At 56.0% G+C, this 13,723-nt stretch overlaps 1 protein-coding gene across 2 annotated transcripts in view; it reads left to right on the top strand.

The window, feature by feature from the left end:
* RYR1 (ryanodine receptor 1) overlaps window positions 1-13,723 on the top strand; it is a 102,630-nt gene that overhangs the window by 6,139 nt on the left and 82,768 nt on the right. For both annotated transcript variants that reach the window (XM_040976367.1, XM_040976366.1), the window contains exons 2-18: window positions 377-496; window positions 1,245-1,349; window positions 2,361-2,435; window positions 2,509-2,587; window positions 2,782-2,894; window positions 3,153-3,246; window positions 4,088-4,181; window positions 4,315-4,389; window positions 4,695-4,851; window positions 4,976-5,140; window positions 6,209-6,330; window positions 7,700-7,895; window positions 11,102-11,237; window positions 11,319-11,414; window positions 11,500-11,618; window positions 12,911-13,044; window positions 13,327-13,568. In XM_040976367.1, the coding sequence (XP_040832301.1) occupies window positions 377-496; window positions 1,245-1,349; window positions 2,361-2,435; window positions 2,509-2,587; window positions 2,782-2,894; window positions 3,153-3,246; window positions 4,088-4,181; window positions 4,315-4,389; window positions 4,695-4,851; window positions 4,976-5,140; window positions 6,209-6,330; window positions 7,700-7,895; window positions 11,102-11,237; window positions 11,319-11,414; window positions 11,500-11,618; window positions 12,911-13,044; window positions 13,327-13,568 (2,122 nt within the window). The remainder of the gene's footprint in view (window positions 1-376; window positions 497-1,244; window positions 1,350-2,360; window positions 2,436-2,508; window positions 2,588-2,781; window positions 2,895-3,152; window positions 3,247-4,087; window positions 4,182-4,314; window positions 4,390-4,694; window positions 4,852-4,975; window positions 5,141-6,208; window positions 6,331-7,699; window positions 7,896-11,101; window positions 11,238-11,318; window positions 11,415-11,499; window positions 11,619-12,910; window positions 13,045-13,326; window positions 13,569-13,723) is intronic.

Genomic DNA, 13,723 nt, shown 5'->3' with positions numbered 1-13,723 from the left:
CCCAGGCTTGTGTGGATCGGTGTTATTGGTCATTAGCTTAATTTGTTCAATTTATTTGAAGGGGAAAAAGGGAGGGAGAGCCAATACTTAGCTCCAGTCCCTCACTCTCATATTAGTGTCACAGCTTCCTGCCAGCGTGTACATTAGCAGGAAGCTGTATCCAAATCAGTGCGGGACTCGAACCCACGCACTCTATACGGGAGTTGGGGGTAGAGGGAGTTGGGGAGGATGAGGGTTTTCCAAGCGGCCTCCTAACCTCTGCCTGGTCACTGTCTTTCTCCAAGGAGAAGGATGGTCAGGCGTCCGTGTTTCGCAGGGCGCCTGGGGTCCTCAACCAAGCCCGGTCTGTGACCCGTGCCCTCACTGCACCCCCTAGGACGATGAGGTGGTCCTGCAGTGCAGTGCCACAGTCCTCAAGGAGCAGCTGAAGCTGTGCCTGGCCGCCGAGGGCTTCGGCAACCGCCTCTGCTTCCTGGAGCCCACCAGCAATGCCCAGGTCTATGCCCGCTGTACCTGCGTGGGGGTGGGGCTGGAGGCTAGCCCACCCTAGGGAGCTGACAGGGTGTGGGTTGAGTGCAGGGTGCCTGAGGGGGTGTGGTGGGGCTGAAAGGTCATAGGTAGTAGCAGGCTGGGTAGATGCTGTGAGGGGCTGTGACTTGGGGCAAGGGTGGAGGGCATCTGGGGGCTGAGGGGTCAGTGGGCCCCCCGGGATGTGGTGGAGGGGGCTGTCTGGGGAGGGCTGTGGCAGTCTGGGGTGGGAGTCAACAGGGCTGCCAGGCCCTGGAATCCTGTGAGGGAGGAGGTGTCAAAGCTAAGGGAGGCGGAGTCCGGGTCTGTGGTGATGAGAGGCCGGAGATTGAGGGGCGCCTCAGGTGGCACCCTCGAGTGGCTGTGAAGTGGGTACTTGAAGGCAAAGGTAGCAACTAGGGCTATCAGACCAGCGTGTCTGATGGGGTGGCAGGGGGCTGAGGCTCCCCAGGAAATGAGGTGGGACTGAGGGAACGTGGGCAGGACGGTAGTCTAGAAGCTTCTGTGGGGTTTGGCTCAGGCCCTGAGGTGTCTGAGCGGGAAGCAGGGGAGAGCTACAGCAGCAGTGTGTCTGAGGGATGCAGCAGAGGGCGGGGGATTCCTGTGGGTTTGGGGTGGGGTGGGAGCATCTCAGGAGCTTAGGTTTTCAGTGCATCAGGAAATGGCATTCTAGAATCTTCAGGCTTCCTCTTCTTACACTTCCCTCCTCCTGCTAGAATGTGCCGCCTGATCTGGCCATCTGCTGCTTCATCTTGGAGCAGTCCCTGTCGGTCCGTGCCCTGCAGGAGATGCTGGCCAACACGGTGGAGGCTGGCGTGGAGGTGAGGCCCCAGGGAGTGGGCTGCGGGGCTAGGCTTGGGCTGAGCAGGGTATATGGGGGCCATTCACCATGTGCTCTTCTTCCTCTCTTGCCCCGCCCACACAGGCCCTCAATTTGGATAAGTGGGTAGGTTTGGCCTTGGGTATCACCTGTCCTTCCCTTGCCTCCTGACCCCAGGCCCGCCTCTCAGGCCCACACACTGCACACTGGGGTTGCGAGGGGTTCTCCCTGCACCCCTTGTCAGGAGCTGTGGAGCCCAGAACAGGCCAGGCAGACAGGCAGGCAGGAAGGAAGGGAGCAGGGCCTCGGAGTTGCCCGGAGCCCCTTGCCTGCTCCTTCCTTCCAACCCTGACCCAGCTCCTCTCCGCATGGGACTTCCCCTCTACCCCTCACCTCCACAACCTCCCCCTCCCGGCATGGGACCCCTCCAGTCCAGGAGTGGGTCCGCCATGTGATCCTGTAGCTCCCATCACGTGGCCCCTCAGAGCATGGGCATGTGGCCACTGTGGCTGGAGGCATGAGGCCATGGGGCAACCCAAAGAGCTCCCCTCCTAAGGAGGGCAGAAGGTCTTGGTGCTCCGTAGGGTATGACAGCCCAGGTCACCTTGTCATGGCGGGTGATGATGCTCCCTTACCTGACAACTGCTGGGACTCTCCCAGGGCACCTGTCTGCGGCTCAGAGGGGACCATGGTCCACGGAACATGAGCTATGGGAACTTTCCCTGAGTGTCCCTGGGCCCCTGGAAGGTGACCTTGGGGCACGGTCAACAAGGCGAAGGAGGCAGAGGGGGCTCCCAGTCTGCAGGCTTCTCAGAGACACAGCCCCCTTGCCTCCATGGATGGGGAAACTGAGGCAGAACAGCTGTTGAGGGTTTGAGCGGAGGTGTTCTTCCCTCCAGGTCTGCGCATGGTGTTATGTGAGCAATGGCATTATTTGCTCACACAACACCAGGGCTCTCGGGCTTAGGGGTCAGGGGTTTGCGTTAACTTTGTGTCCTCCCTCCCCGTGCAGTCATCCCAGGGCGGGGGACACAGGACACTCCTGTATGGCCATGCCATCCTGCTCCGGCATGCGCACAGCCGTATGGTGAGTCTCTGCGTGAGGGGGCCATGGGCAGGGGGCAACCAGAAGCAGTCTGACCTCGCTTCTCCCGCCCTAGTACCTGAGCTGCCTCACGACCTCACGCTCCATGACTGATAAGCTGGCCTTCGACGTGGGGCTGCAAGAGGATGCGACAGGTGCAGGGGTGTGGCAAAGGCGTGGGGCTTGGTGGGGGCGGGCAGGCAGGCAGGCAGGCAGGCAGGAGTGGGCACCCACTAGGCAGAGAATGGATGGTGGCAACAGCATCTAGCTAAGGACCTGAGGTTGGGGGAAGGGGAGCTTAGTGGCTGTGCATGCTGGGAAGGCAGCGTGCTGATGGCCCTGCCCCTAGGAGAGGCCTGTTGGTGGACCATGCACCCAGCCTCCAAGCAGAGATCTGAAGGCGAGAAGGTTCGTGTGGGTGATGACATTATCCTCGTCAGCGTCTCCTCTGAGCGCTACCTGGTGAGCCATCCAACTCGCCCCACCCAGCTCCCGCTGCACCCAGGATTGGGGGCTGGGTCAGCCGCCATCTCCTTGTTGCCCTCCACCCCCTAATCCATGTTCTTCACTTCTGGTTTCCTAACATCCCATGTTCTGATTTTTGTATCCCTGCACTGTCCCCATGTCATTTCCTAACTGGATCCCCATTTTTAACCTTTAACCCTGAAACTTTTGTCACGCTACAATCCTCTTTGATCGCCTTCTGCTGGTTGCCCCCAGCACCTGTCGACAGCCAGCGGGGAGCTCCAGGTTGACGCCTCCTTCATGCAGACGCTATGGAACATGAACCCCATCTGTTCCTGTTGTGAAGAGGGTGAGGGTCCCTAACCTCTGGACCCCTAAGAAGAGATCCTTAAAACAGACCCCTCAACCCACCCAGGATTGCCGCTCAGACACACCCAAGCCAAGAGGGGGGCCTTAGACCACAAGCCTCGGTCGCCCACTTGCCCATCCTATTGAACCCTCAGCCAGAACCTGAGAGCTAAGATCCCTAGACCCCAAAGTCAGCATCTGATGCCCACAGTCTTGGTCCCTAGAGCTTCCACCCCAGGTTCAAGCCCCAGCAGAGCCCTAAATACATAACCATAGAACTTCACATATGGATATATCCCTTGGACCTTGGGCAGCTTCCGTGACATCAGCCCCATACACCCACCCCTCAAACTCAGATGTCAGCCTACCACTAAGACTTCTAAGCTTTAGCCTGAAACCTCAGAAACCAAACTCCATAAGTGAGACTTCCCAGTTCCCATGCCCGTGGTCAGACGCCAGAGCGTGGCCCTAAATCTTACCCCTGCTTCTCAAACTGAAGATTTCAATCTCAGAACAGACCTAAGCCCAGGAACTCTGACCTCAGAGCCAGGGAAGGCCAGATCCGAGCCTGTGACCATGCACTCTGAGCCCAGCCTCAGAAATCCCAGCTCTGAACCTGCAACCCCAGACCTCATCCCTGCATGCCTGAACCCCAGATTTAGGTCCCCACCATCAGATCCCAAATCTCAGATCCCCAGTTTTGCACTTCCATAAACCTCACCCAGCTGTTTCACACCCTGGGTACAGAGCTCCAGCTGCAACCTCCCCCACCCACAGGGACAGCCGGGGCCCCTGGCTGTTCCCCAGCCTCACCATGGCCTCCTTCCCCTGTTCCTCTCCAGGATATGTGACGGGGGGCCACGTCCTCCGCCTCTTCCATGGACATATGGACGAATGCTTGACTATTTCAGCTGCCGACAGTGATGACCAGCGCAGGTCTGGGCTTGGCACAAGAGGGGCCTGCAGGGGGTGGGGGTGGGGCAGGGACCAGGTTCTGTGTGTGTGTGTGTGTGTGTATGGGGGAGTGCAGAGTCTGACTCCCCACCCTCCCATTTCCCTGTCTTCCCAGGCTTGTCTATTACGAGGGGGGAGCTGTGTGCACACATGCCCGCTCCCTCTGGAGACTGGAGCCACTGAGAATCAGGTGCGGGGGCGGGTGGGGGGAGGGTTGGGGGAGGGGTGCTGCTAGGAGAAGGGAAGGGATCTTGGAGGAAGGTCTGAGAAAGATTGGAAAACTCAGAGAACTTCTGAAATTGGGGAACACTTCTGAAAAGTGTTTGGGGACCCTAGAGTGGTAGAAGAATGGTGGTTTTGGGAGAGTGGGGGTCTCTGAGGGAGAGAAGACAGTGGGGGTCTTGAGGAGGCTTGGAGCAAGACTGTGCATGGGAGGCCTTGAGGGATGGGGATCGTCTGACTGCCCTCACTCGGCCTCGGCCTCGGCCTCCACAGCTGGAGTGGGAGCCACCTGCGCTGGGGCCAGCCACTGCGAATCCGACATGTGACCACTGGGCGGTACCTGGCGCTCACTGAAGATCAGGGCCTGGTGGTCGTCGATGCCAGCAAGGCCCACACCAAGGCTACCTCTTTCTGCTTCCGCATCTCCAAGGTCAGTGGGTTGTAGGTGCCCTTGCTCGGCTGGGGCCCTGAATCCTGACCCTCCCTAGCACCCAACCCTCCCATCTTTCAGTGAAATTCCCTCGGCTTCTGACCTCAGACTTCTGCCCCTGCAGGAGAAGCTGGATACAGCCCCCAAGCGAGATGTGGAGGGCATGGGGCCCCCTGAGATCAAGTATGGGGAGTCACTGTGTTTCGTGCAGCATGTGGCCTCGGGCCTGTGGCTTACCTACGCGGCCCCGGACCCCAAGGCGTTGCGGCTGGGCGTGCTGAAGAAGAAGGTGAACCAGGAGCTGGTGCTGAGAGATGAGGAAGGCAGGGGCTGGGAGCAGATCGGGCAGGGCCTTGTGGCCTCGGGTCTTACCTGAGTGATATGGAGCTACATGCGCGGGTTCTGAGCAGGACAGGAGGGTGTCCTGTCCCGGGGGAACAGACTGGAGGCAGGGGAGAGCTGAAGTGGGAGGCCAGGGAGGAATTAGGGTGACAACTGGTCCAGCTGGGACATGCCAATGACGGGACAGGGCGGAGGCTGTGGAGTGGAGGGAGGGCAGAGATTCTGGTCATGTTTTGTGAGTGCAGTCAATAGGGTTTAACCAGCTGATCGGTGTTGTGGGAAGAGGGAGGGGTGAGAAGGAATGTCACTGTTTCTGCCCTGAGCAACTGGGGGCATGGAGGTGTTATTAATAATTGGTTTGGGGACACTGAACTGTCAGCTCAGAAGGATAGGGTTTTTACCCTGAATGGCTGGAGCAGAGCCACTCGGTCAAGTCCTGCTGCGTGAACGTGTGGGAAACCTGGACAGGCGCCTGATTGCACAAAATGGAGCCTGCAGTTGAATACACAAGCTGCTGTGGTTGGATATGTGAGGGCTTGAGCCAGAGGGGAATGTGTAGCCATCATCAGCAGGTGCATGGCATTTTCAGCCGCCAGGCTGGACAGCATCCTGGCGAGGTCAGGGGAAAGCCAGCAGCGCGCTGGTCTCACCTTGTAGAAAGGTGGCCAGGCATTCTCTCTGGGATATGATGGATTTGGCATGCTGTGAGAACTTTCTGGAAGTGGGAAGGTGTGAAGTCAATAGTAGAAATAAGTAGAGAAGGTCTGGCCTGGAGACGGACAACACAGAGAGAGACAAAGAAGGAGAGAGACGCAAAATGAGATGAGAGAGATAGAGATGGTAGGTGGTTAGGAGGAGGAGAAGGAAGATGGGGCAGATGAGGAGGGATAGAAAGAGACTGGCAGAGATCCTGTGCCACGGGGGCCACTGAAGGACTGAAGTGCGGGCATAGGTCTGGGGGCATGGCACGGAGGGGCTGGGTCCCCCACTGACCCCCCTGTGCTGCCACTCCCAGGCCATGTTGCACCAGGAAGGCCACATGGACGATGCGCTGTCCCTGACCCGCTGTCAGCAGGAGGAGTCGCAGGCTGCTCGCATGATCCACAGCACGGCTGGCCTCTACAACCAGTTCATCAAGTGAGCACCTGCCGCCTGCCAGCCTGGGGCCCCTGTTCCTGCAGTCAGGCCTCTCTGGCCGTGGGAACTTCTGCCATCCCCACTCCTAACAACTAAATTCTCACCTCTGTGCTGTTGACCTCTAGCTGGGGCTCCACCACCATGGGAGTGGACTTCACATTTCTTTTTAAGAGTTACTATTCTTACAATTTTATTTTCTAAAAAAAAAAAAAAGAAGTGTTGACTTGAAGGCATAGTGACAAAAAGAAAGGGAGACAGGGGTCTTGCACTCGCCGGCTCACTCCCCACGTGGTGGCCGTGGCTGGGGTTGGGTCAGGCCAGAGTCATGAACCACGCAGTTGGGTCACCCTTCAAGTGCTTTCTCAGGTACATTATCAGGGAGCTGGGTCAGAAGTGGAGAGCCATGAGTCAAACCAGAGCCTGTATGGGTGCTGGCACTGCAGACAGTGGCTTTGTTTGCTACACCACAGCACCAGCCCCAATTGTATGTTTTTTTTTTTTTTAAGATTTATTTTATTTTTATTACAAAGTTAGATATACAGAGAGGAGGAGAGACAGAGAGAAAGATCTTCCATCCTTCCATCTGATGATTCACTCCCCAAGTGACTGCAATGGCTGGAGCCGAGCCAGTCTGAAGCCAGGATCCCGGAGCCTCTTCTGGGTCTCCCACATGGGTGTAGGGTCCCAAGGCTTTGGGCCATCCTTGACTGCTTTCCCAGGCAACAAGCAGTGAGCCAGATGGGAAGTGGGGTTGCCTGGATCGGAACCAGCACAAGGCAAAGACTTTAGCCAATAGGCTACCATGCTGGGCCCACCTTAATTGTATTTTTAAACAAAGATTTATTTATTCATTTAAGGCAGAATTACAGAGAAAGAGGAGAGAAAGAGAGAGAGAGAGATCTTGCATCTACTGGTTTATTCTCCAGATGGCCACACATGGGGTGAGCTGAATCATTCTGAAGCCAGGAGCCAGGAGTGGCTTCTGGGTCTCCAAAATGAGGGTGCCCAAGTCCTTGGGCCATCCTCCTCTGCTTTCCCAGGCCATAAGCAGGGAGCTGGATAGGAAGTGGAGCGGCTGGGTCTTGAACTGGTGCGTGTAGGATGCCGGCAGTGCATACCACAGCTTAATTCGCTATGCCCTAGCTGGTGCCCCAGGTATTTCTTACCAGTGACGCCAGCATCCTGGTTTTGGATCGCCCCAGCCCTGACCCCCTGTGCCTCCTCGGGGTCCATCGCAGTCGCAGCTCTGTCCTTGGCTGCCGCGTGATCCTGGGCTAAGCTTGGCCTTTCCCTCCCTGCTCTCATTCTCCTGCTCTGCGGCGGTGATGTCGGTGCCTGGCCCTGCCTGACACCTCCACACTCCTGGCAGGGGCCTGGACAGCTTCAGCGGGAAGCCACGGGGCTCGGGGCCGCCGGCCGGCACTGCGCTGCCTATCGAGGCCGTCATCCTGAGCCTGCAGGACCTCATCGGATACTTCGAGCCGCCGTCGGAGGAGTTGCAGCACGAGGAAAAACAGAGCAAGCTGCGGAGCCTGCGCAACCGCCAGAGCCTCTTCCAGGAGGAGGTGCGGCCGGCGAGGGGGGGCGGGGCCTGGGGACGGGGACGGGGCAGGTGAGGCGCTGGGCCAATGTGAACCGAGGGGGCGGGCCTTGAGGGGGCGGGGCTGTGGAGGGAAGGACAGGACTCTGCGCGGAGTGGGCGGGGCCTGCAGGGGCGGGATCGAGGGCGGGGCGGTTGGGGCGCTGGGCCAATGTGAACGTGTGGGGCGGACCTTGAAGGGGCGGGGCTGTGGAGGACGTGAGGGCTGTGCTCGAGGGGCGGGGCTAGGAAAAGGGGGCGGGGCCTGGTCACAGAACCTGGAGGAAAGTTGCACTTGATCTTAGCCGAGAAGCGATCCTGCAGGAAACTTGCAGGGTGTTCGGGAGAAACAGCCAAATTACCTGACTTCGGGTTGGGAGGAGGAAAGAAATGGGGTAGCCCTATCTGTGGGGGCGGGGCTGCAGAGTGGGGGAGAACGAAACTAGAGTGGGTGTTGGAGGGTGGGTACGGGACTGGGGGTTGTGTTTTGAGAGCGCTGAAGGAAGAGATTGAGGTGTTCTCAGCCCAGAGTGAGTGGCAGGGGCTGAGAGGGGTGACAGGAGGGGCCTGGACAAAGGTCAGAGTCCAATGCCTTCAGGTCGTGCTGCGGAAGCTTGTGGGTTCAAAGGCATCCAAACTGGCCTCCTCCTCTGCAGGGCCTCCTGCTCTGATGAGGCTGGGGGAGACCCAGAATGAAACTGAGAAGAAATTAGTGAGGTATATGCGAAACGCTAGGCCAGCACGGAGTGGGTATCTTTAGAGTCATTAATGGGTATTTACACCTTGAACAAAACCATTTGTGTCTAGGGCTCTGCCTGCATGGCATCATCCAAAAAACCCCGGGATACAGATGGGGCCATGGAGCTCAGAGAGATGTGCTAAGGTGACAGGTATCTGTTCCATGAGAATGCCAGCTGTGAAAGAAGCAGATAAAACCTCGGTCCATGTAAAGCTGACATGGCGTGGGGAGACCCATAAATGGCAGAGTGGATGGTGATGGGAGCCCAAGCCGCGGTGGGGAGTTCTGGGGTTTTGCAATTAGAGGTTCAGTCTTTCCAGGTCACAGTTAGAGGTTGAAGCAGTTTGTTTCATTCCAACTGGAGTGTGCACTCTTCCAGGACCCACGACTGCTCTTCTGAGTGACCTGGGCCAGGAGGTAGATAAGGCATTGCACATGGCAGCACTATTGGTAGCCGCCTGCAGCTGGAGACAGCCCTGCCACCCCCAGCAGCTGAGTCGGTCACATGGCATGTGTGTGAGACAGAACGCTGTTTGGCAGTGGGATAGAAAATGAAAGCAGGCAGTCACAATGTGCTTGAATCTTAACACACAGCAAAAGAATCCACCTATGAAAGACTTGGGATGGTGAAGTTCAAAAACAAGCAGAACGCGGCTACACTGTTTATGCCTACTCAGGTGGTAAAAACAGAAAAGCAAAGAAGAGCTTTCCATCAACCTGGGGGCCATGGGCATCGCTGGCAGGGAGGGCTGTGTGGTGGTGGGGGCTGGGGGAGTGTGCCCTTGATCTGGGTCATGGTTAAATCTACCTACATTGCTTGATTTGATCCTTGTTACCTTTGTCCAGGCCCCTCCTGTCACCCCTCTCAGCCCCTGCCACTCACTCTGGGCTGAGAACACCTCAATCTCTTCCTTCAGCACTCTCAAAACACAACCCCCCATTGAATTTGATCCTTGTTACTCAAGGGTTCTGGATTTGCAAACTTGCCTACTTCTACAGTTTGCTTGCAACCCTGAAATTGATACTCCCGGCACGTTGTGGTCATTTGTGGACATGCGCAGGAGGCAGCAAATTTGAGCCTTGGGCTGCGCGTGATCCCAGCAGAGCTCCAGTGAGGCGGGGCTCTGCCTTCTGTTTCAGCTCACATTCTGTACACAAGGGCTCCTTTCGAAGTGTATTTAGTGCCTGTGGGTTTTTCCTTTGCATCTTTGTAGTTTTTGTTTTTACTGTTTCTTTCTTCTAAAGATTTATTTACTTTTATTTGAAAGGCATATTGTACAGAGAAAAGGATAAACAAAGGGGTCTTCCATCTTCTGATTCACTGCCCAAATGGCTATAACAGCTGGAGCAGAGGCAATCCAAAGCCAGGAGCCAGGAGTGTCTTCCTGGTCTCTCCCACAGGTGTTGGGTCCCAAGGACTTGGGCCATCTTCTGTTGATGTCCCAGGCACATGAACAGGGAAATAGATCAATAGGCTTAGCCTGCTATGCCACAGTGTTGGCCCCTACTGTTTCCTTTTTTTTTTTTTTTTTTTTTTTAAGAAAGGGAGGGAGAAAGAGAGAGAGAGAGAGAGAGATCTTATTTACTGGTTCACTTGCTAGATGCTGGCCCAGAACAGAGTTGGGAGCCCAGAACTTATTCTGGGTCCCCTACTTGGGTACTGTGGATCCACCCAGTTGAGCCACCCTCAACTGCCAGCTGCCTCACAGGGTGTGCAGTAACAAGAAGCTGCGATTGGAAGCAGAGCCAAGACTTGATGCGCTATATTGAGATACTGTGTGTTAGAAAAGCTTTATTCGGGTGTGGGCACAGCGCTGTTGGCCATGATTGTGACATGAAGTGTTTTTAAAATGAAACACACACAAAATAAGGTTATGTTGTGGTTGGTTGTGGTTGGTTGATGGAAATGTGGGGACCAGAGACTGCCTTGGGTCCCTGTGTTTCCTGTCGGTAATGGTCCAGTACTGGTTAATTCTGCATTCGTGGTGATGGTCAGCACATACCTACCAAGAATAAGAACTGACTGCATGTTTATTTTCATTTCTCTCTGTGTCAGAATAAAAAGCAAAAGAGATGAGAATGTTGCAAAAAAGAAAGAGAAAGCAAAAATAGCTCCCCGATGTTGGGTCCTTTAAGACCAAGAGTGGGATGCTGAGGAGGCAGTGGGTGGAAAGGAAACTTCCGGAGGGGGAAGGAAGCTGGGTCTTAAGAAGGTTGGATTATGTTGGGGATGGAGGCCAAGAGAACAGGGACACTTCTGGACAGCTGGGGAGGAGAAGAGGCCATGGCACTGGCAGAGGCCGTGGGGCTAGTGGGTGATGGGACTGGTTTGGATGATGGGGCACAGCCATAGCCACAAAGGGGTTGAAGGCAAGTGAGTGAATGCATCTAAAAGAGACACAGCGAGAATGATCTGGGGCGTTCACTGTGGCCCTCTCGTTTCCTCCATCCAGGGCATGCTCACCCTGGTCCTCAACTGCATTGACCGCCTGAATGTCTACACCACTGCTGCCCACTTTGCCGAATATGCAGGGGAAGAGGCAGCTGAGTCCTGGAAGGAGATTGTTAACCTACTCTACGAGCTCCTGGGTAAGGGGTCCAGACCCTGAACCTCTGGACTCTGTCCTGTATCCCCAGAGGCCACTGACCTGGCTCTTCTGCCTCCCTTAGCCTCTCTGATCCGCGGCAACCGTGCCAACTGTGCCCTCTTCTCCACCAACTTGGACTGGGTGGTCAGCAAGCTGGACCGACTGGAGGCCTCGTCCGGTAGGAGAAACTACGGGTGGTGGGGCGGGGCCCTGGAGGAGGGGAGGCCCCGGATCACGACATCTGTCCCTGTGGGCCTGGGCAGGCATCCTGGAAGTGCTGTACTGTGTCCTGATCGAGAGCCCCGAGGTGCTGAACATCATCCAGGAGAACCACATCAAGTCCATCATCTCCCTGCTGGACAAGCATGGGAGAAACCACAAGGTCAGCCCCTGACCCCTGACCTCTGACCCCTGACCTCTGAACATTGAACTCTTCTTAGAACTCCATTTACTCCCTCTGTTCCCTACTCCCATCTGGACTCCACTCCCATAAACTTCTGTTTCAGCAGGAGGGACTCAAACTCATGGCCCTCATATTGATGTGTTGTTAGACATCTGAAAATTTTTTTAAAAAATATTGATTTATTTATTTGAAAGGCAGGTCTGCAACAAGACAGGGTGAGATAGAGAAAGAGATCTTCCATTTACTGGTCTACTCCCCAGTTGGCCTCAACAGCTGATGCTCGGTGGCATCAAACGCTGAAGCCAGGAGCTTCTTCCAGGTCTCCTTGGGTGCAGGGGCCCAAACACCTGGTCCATCTTCTACCAGTTTCCCAAGTACATTCACAGGGAACCTGATCAGAAGTGGAACAAAGCTGCAACTTTAGCCACTAGGCTACTGCCCTAGTCCCGGTCCCAGAAATATTTTTTTTAATTTTCAAATTTTGGGTCCAGCACAGTAGCCTAGAGGCTAAAGTACTTGCCTTGAATGCTCTGGGATCCCATGTGGATGCTGGTTTGTGTCCCGACTGCTCCGCTTTTCATCCAGCTCCCTGCCTGTGGCCTGGGAGGGTGGATGAGGATGGCCTGAAGCCTTGATACCCTGAACCTGTGTGGGAGACCCAGAAGAAGCTCCTGGTTCCTGACTTTGGATCAGCTCAGCTCCAGATGTTGTGGCCACTTGGGGAGAGAACCAGTGGACAGAAGGCCTTTTTCTCTGTCTCTCATTCTCTCCGTAGATCTGACTTTCCAACTGAAAAAATAAATCTTTAAAAACGTGTCAAATTTTATGAGGTTTAGGCGGACTGCATAGCAGATGCAGTTCTGTAGTCTGCAGTAGTTCCTGTTCTACCCACCTCACCCGTGTGCATCATCCGTCAGGCCCCCAACACTGCGGGTGTGCAACCCCTGTTCATCTTATGTCTTCTTGGCTCTGTGTCTCTCAGTGACCCTTTCACTCCGCCCTCTGACCTTTCACCTCACTACTCCAGTCTCCCTTATATTGCTGATGCCTTCCCCCAACCCTTGTGATGCCCAGTCTCCTGTCCGACCTCCTCTGACCCTTGACCTTTCTCTGGCTCTCTGACTTTGCTCATTCACTACTTCCTGTGAGTGAAGACCTTCCGGTCCTATCCTGTCACACCATCCTCGCCTTTCCAGCTTCCTTGCCAGGTCCTCCCACAGGCCCCTGCCCTGGTGCCCTCGTGCTCTTTGACCTCTGGTTTTGACCCTTAGGTTCTTGATGTGCTGTGCTCCCTGTGTGTGTGCAATGGTGTGGCTGTGCGCTCCAACCAAGATCTCATCACCGAGAACCTGCTCCCGGGCCGTGAGCTCCTACTGCAGACCAACCTCATCAACTACGTCACCAGGTCTGTCCCAGAGCCTCTCAGCTCTGCCCCTGCCTCAGGGCTGCTGGGGACAGTGGCTGTCCCCTCCTGCCGCTCCCGCCCCAGGATGCGCACCTGCCGCTCACAGCTGTCTACCTCGGTCCCAGCTCCCACTCTTGTCCTGCTGGGCTCTGTTTTAACCTCATGTATGTTTTCTCCTTCTGTCTTTGCCTGTTTCCATTGCAATCTGCTTCCTGGTGTCTTTCTGTCTCTCCCTCTTCTCCATTCCCGCCTCACCCATCTCTTATGCTGTTTCTTCCGCAGCATCCGCCCCAACATCTTTGTGGGCCGAGCCGAGGGCTCCACGCAGTATGGCAAATGGTACTTTGAGGTGATGGTGGACGAGGTGGCTCCCTTTCTCACAGCACAGCCGACGCATCTGCGGGTGGGCTGGGCCCTCACGGAGGGTTACAGTCCCTACCCTGGCGGTGGCGAGGGCTGGGGTGGCAACGGGGTCGGTGATGACCTCTACTCCTACGGCTTTGACGGGCTGCACCTCTGGACAGGTACTGGGACCCCTCCTGGGGATCCTCACTCCCCCTCCCCCCCACCCCTGCCCAGCACACACCCAAGAGAGACCAACTTTTGACCTCTACTCTATATTTCCCAAGACCTTACTCTGGAATTTCTAGAATTCTGGTCCTGACCTATGTCCTCATAA

The sequence above is a fragment of the Ochotona curzoniae genome, unplaced genomic scaffold, assembly GCF_017591425.1.
Source record: "Ochotona curzoniae isolate NIBS_2020 unplaced genomic scaffold, NIBS_Ocur_1.0 contig_2699, whole genome shotgun sequence".
NCBI classification, from domain to species: domain Eukaryota; kingdom Metazoa; phylum Chordata; class Mammalia; order Lagomorpha; family Ochotonidae; genus Ochotona; species Ochotona curzoniae.
Note: the sequence above shows the minus strand (reverse complement) of the source record. Positions and strands in the feature narration are given on the sequence as shown.